Source organism: Ciona intestinalis, unplaced genomic scaffold (assembly GCF_000224145.3).
Source record: "Ciona intestinalis unplaced genomic scaffold, KH HT000388.1, whole genome shotgun sequence".
Taxonomy (NCBI): domain Eukaryota; kingdom Metazoa; phylum Chordata; class Ascidiacea; order Phlebobranchia; family Cionidae; genus Ciona; species Ciona intestinalis.
Window position 1 is genome coordinate 1 of NW_004190709.1, and position 4210 is coordinate 4210.

Below are 4210 nucleotides of genomic sequence, written 5' to 3' on the forward strand. Positions count from 1 at the left end.
CTACACAGATACAGTTCCAAAGCTCAAAATAGTACTTTTTGTTGATTTTAAATTTCAATTTTCTTACATTTTAATTTTTCACAGCCATGTAGTGATATTAAAGCGGGAAACAAAATTCGATCCCAAAGTAAAGATCGTAAACTTCACATAAAAGGTGTATTTGGGGCATGTTGCCGACTTGAGTTCCCAAAAATGTTTTTGGATATGCGACATGGAGAGCGGTAAGTTTTAGTATGCTTCTCACATCAATTTGAATTGAAAATTTACAGTAATTAAACAGTAAGATTAAAATGCTTTATTTTTTTCAGAATTGGTTACGCTGTATATTTGCTTCTAAATATTGTGAAGCAGATGGAACAACCAAGTATTAAAGTATTTTATGATATAGCTTGTCGTCTAAATGCCCATTTAGTAAGAGTTTTTGGTTTGTTTTGTTGGAATGACAGTAACATATATTTTATTCTCAGGGAAGAGTAAATACAGATGCAACTAGATTGTTGAGTCATATTGATTTTGCTGTTCCGGTATTCCATGGTTATGGACATAACATGGTTTGTCAGGTATTTCACAACAAATGGAAAATTAATATGAACATAATATTTATTATAACATTACTTAATAGGCATCTTACAGTCCAAGGCGTAAAAATGGATTTGGTTTAACGGAGGGGGAAACGGTGGAACGACTTTGGTCATACTTAAGAAAATGTAAAAACATAACAAAGGAAATGAAACCTGAACACAGAACTGACATGCTTACGGATGCTTTAATACATTATGGATTGAAGCTTAATTTAAAAGCTTTATTATTATACCTCACGGTGTCGTATGTAGTATTACAGTTTTCTTTACAGGTACTACTTTAACCCAAAAACTAAAAAAAGGCTCAGGCTGTTTATTCCTATTCAAAGTTAGAATTGGACAACATGATTTCATCGCATCCAGGTTTTAAATACGTTAATTGGTATTATTCCTTCACTGTTTAATGCTTTGTTCTTATAAAGGTAATATAAGCCAATGTGATATACAAGATATTGTGGATAGAGAAGAATTTCGGGCCAATCCGGTTACATCAAATATGTTAACAAATTTTGAGGACTGTGTTTTCAAAATGAATGAACTTAAGGAATTAAAGTAATCTTTGTTTAATGTTAATATTTTTAAAATATAAATTATGTTGCTTGATTAACAGAAAACAACTAAGTTTCCTTGAAAAAGAGTCTTCAAAAGAAAATGAAATGTTAAAAATTGCAGCGAAAATTACAAGGTAATAGATATTCTACATTGTAAACCTTTGAGATGTCATTTTATCATCATTCAGGTTGGAACGACAAATTGCCATACTAAAACAAAAATCGGATATACCATTTGAGGAAACTGATGTTCTAATATCTGCTACAGAGAAAAAGCGCTGCAACTTTATTTTTAAACTAAATGCCCAAAACACTGAGCGACTATTTTTGTGCAGTCTAGTTAAAAAGTATCCATGTAAGTACAATATTTTTCCTTTAATGAAAGTACAATTTAAACAAATATTAAATTACTTTAGCTGGACAAGCTGTTTCAAATCGGGTCCTAAAAAATATAAAGCGAGTGGTTAACTTGATGAAGAAGATTATTGCACAGTATAACGAAATGAAAAGTATTCCGTCATTAAAAAGCCCAGATTCTTTATCTTCTGAACAAGTATTTAAACAAACGTCTGATATTTGGTCTTCATGCCAACCACCCCAAATGACCTCCAATCACAAAATGGTACAATCCTATCTGATGGTTCAGCGAGCAAATGAAGAAATTGATATGGTAAAGAGGGATATGTCAAGCTGCCTTGCATACTATCAAAGTCTGGTAACAATACTTGAGGAAAAACAGAAAATCCCAAATTATAAACATTTAGTGCCATATTTAAGATGTCAACAGTGGCGAATGGAACTTGATCTGAAAAAAACTCTACCATAGCTTTGAACCAATCACTGGGCGGTTAATTACAACTCCAGTGTTGGATGACTTAAATTTTGAAGATATTTGTGAAGATGAACTAGAAGAAGAAATGCAAGAAAACCAATTGGACAAAGAAAATTTATTAGAAAGACTACACGAGTCCAGCGATGACAGTGGCAGTGATGATGACTAAGTAAACGTGGCAATAAATTTTATGTTATAATTTATATTTTTTTAATAAATTATACCCTGGTGAAAGTATTGACGAAATGACAATCGAAGTTCTGTATAATTGTACATGGCAATCGAAAGTTATGTTTAAAAATAATCGGGGTCTAGTGAATGGTGGTTTTATTTATTAGTGCGTCATCTGGCGGTTGCGTAAAAAAATAATACTTCCGCACGGGGTGCGCAGTGTTTCACATGTATAATATAAACACGGTTTCGTTCTTTATAGCAAACGTGCTATTCTTTCAGTTATCGCCTTTGCGGAACGTTCACCGCTTCTTCTATTTGATCGTTGTCGAGAATTTGTCGTTTTAACATTAAAAAGCGTAGGGCAAAACATAACTTGTTGTAAGTCCGGCAGTTATTTACGTCGTCCATTATTCATTTCATTAACGTCTTCCGTCCTGTTGTCCCATTTCCCAGAGTCGGCGTCATAGCGCGGATATGTCCCGCTACGATTCCCACGAACCCATTAACTTTCTCAGACGGCCCTAATTTACCGTGTCTCCCATTCCCGCTATAAGTCGTGACGCTTTTCCCTTTCACTCATTCTAAACTAAACGAAGAAATAGCTTTCGGACGCAAGTATTATTCGAACCGGTTTGCGTTCCGAAATAGTCGTAACCTCTAGTTTACGATTGTTATTTTAAGTGACAAGATAACATTCGCCGACGTATCGTGCCAATGTCAAAGGAAAGATTCCCGGAGATAAATACTTTTGACTCTGGTTTAAATAAAATAAGTGTGCTGCTGAAGATTTTATCAGAACTCGTGTGTGATCACGTATGTTTTTGCTATATGCAACTATTATTGCAACCAAGGATTTGATTCCGCCTCATTATTTACGCGTAGAAAGTATTTCCTGTGGCCCGTAGGAAACTCAGAACAAGCTAGTGACGTCGGAGAACTGCCAAGGTCCCTCGAACAGTCAGTTATCTATACTGATATGATCCGACTTAATTTGTTCTTGTATGAAGTAGCGCCATTTAGTGGTACTTTAGTGTATTATTTCATATTCCTCGAGTCCTTGCAGATTTAACTAGGTGGCTCATAATTTCATTGTGCATGCCGGCGTGCGTGTCACAAATGAATTTCGTTAACATTCTTTCTATTGTGCGACTGACCAATGTGCAGTTAGGTTAGGAATGGTTCGGCGCGATATAGTCGCGGCTACGCACGTTTGCTAACACAGGCATGGAAAAATATTTCTCTTTACAACCAAACTACAACACCATATAGGCTTGCCATACGTTCCGGCGTCCCGTCCGGTTAACCAGTTTGTCCCGGAATTTAAAATTGCCCACGTGTGGTGATGCATTTTATTAAAAGATAAAATCAAACACTGTTCTTTTAAATATGAAACACTTCACGATTTTGCGTGTCATCCTTGCGCAAGTGTGTGCGACATCTAGAGGACGGTTTTTTAGTCGGCTACCGTGCTGTAGGTGTGTGCGACATCTAGCGGACGGTGTTTTAGTCGGGTACCGTGCAAGTTTGTGCGACATCTAGCGGACGGTGTTTTAGTCGGCTACCGTGCAAGTGTGTGCGACATCTAGCGGACGGTGTTTAGTCGGTACCGTGTAAGTGTGTGCGACATCTAGAGGACGGTTTATTAGTCGGCTACCGTGTAAGTGTGTGCGACTTCTAGCGGACGGTGTTTTAGTCGGCTACCGTGTAAGTGTGTGCGACATCTAGCGGACAGTGTTTTAGTCGGGTACTGTGTAAGTGTGTGCGACATCTAGCGGACATTAAAGAGCCCAACAAAGTCCTTAGAGACTTCGTTGTTTTGTAAAATAAAGCATATGCTCATTGGCGGTAAATAATATCCATTTATCCTACGACAATATTATAAAGTTAAACCTTGTAGACCTACCTGAATGATTTTATTAAACCTTTAAGTCGATAAGAGAGTATGAATAAATGAACACAACTTACTTTATCCTTGCATGCCGGGAAAAGTAGTCTTTATAACACGGGTGGCTTGTTGCATGCACTTCATGCCCGCTTACGAGCTGCCACGTATGTGACCACTAGGTTTGAGC

General features: G+C 36.8%; 1 protein-coding gene across 3 annotated transcripts; it reads left to right on the forward strand.

The window, feature by feature from the left end:
• Nucleotides 1–9: 9 nt before the first annotated feature.
• On the forward strand, nt 10–2720 carry LOC108950610. Of its 3 annotated transcripts, none has more exons than XM_018816610.2 (6): nt 10–560; nt 623–944; nt 1004–1133; nt 1192–1266; nt 1321–1487; nt 1549–2720. In XM_018816610.2, the coding sequence occupies exons 2-6, from the start codon at nt 926–928 to the stop codon at nt 1956–1958; spliced, it is 801 nt and encodes a 266-aa protein (XP_018672155.1). In that variant the 5' UTR covers nt 10–560; nt 623–925; the 3' UTR covers nt 1959–2720. The 3 variants fall into 3 exon arrangements, with proteins under 3 accessions (XP_018672155.1, XP_026695354.1, XP_026695353.1); XM_026839553.1 differs by having other exon boundaries at nt 10–411; nt 468–560; nt 623–1133; XM_026839552.1 differs by having other exon boundaries at nt 10–221; nt 309–560; nt 623–1133.
• Nucleotides 2721–4210: the final 1490 nt, after the last annotated feature.

Excerpts from the sequence above, each read along its gene's own strand:
- LOC108950610 (XM_018816610.2), top strand. Across the intron at positions 1,134-1,191 it reads AATGAACTTAAGGAATTAAA|AAAACAACTAAGTTTCCTTG; the intron begins GTAATCTTTGTT and ends CTTGATTAACAG. Across the intron at positions 1,267-1,320 it reads ATTGCAGCGAAAATTACAAG|GTTGGAACGACAAATTGCCA; the intron begins GTAATAGATATT and ends ATCATCATTCAG.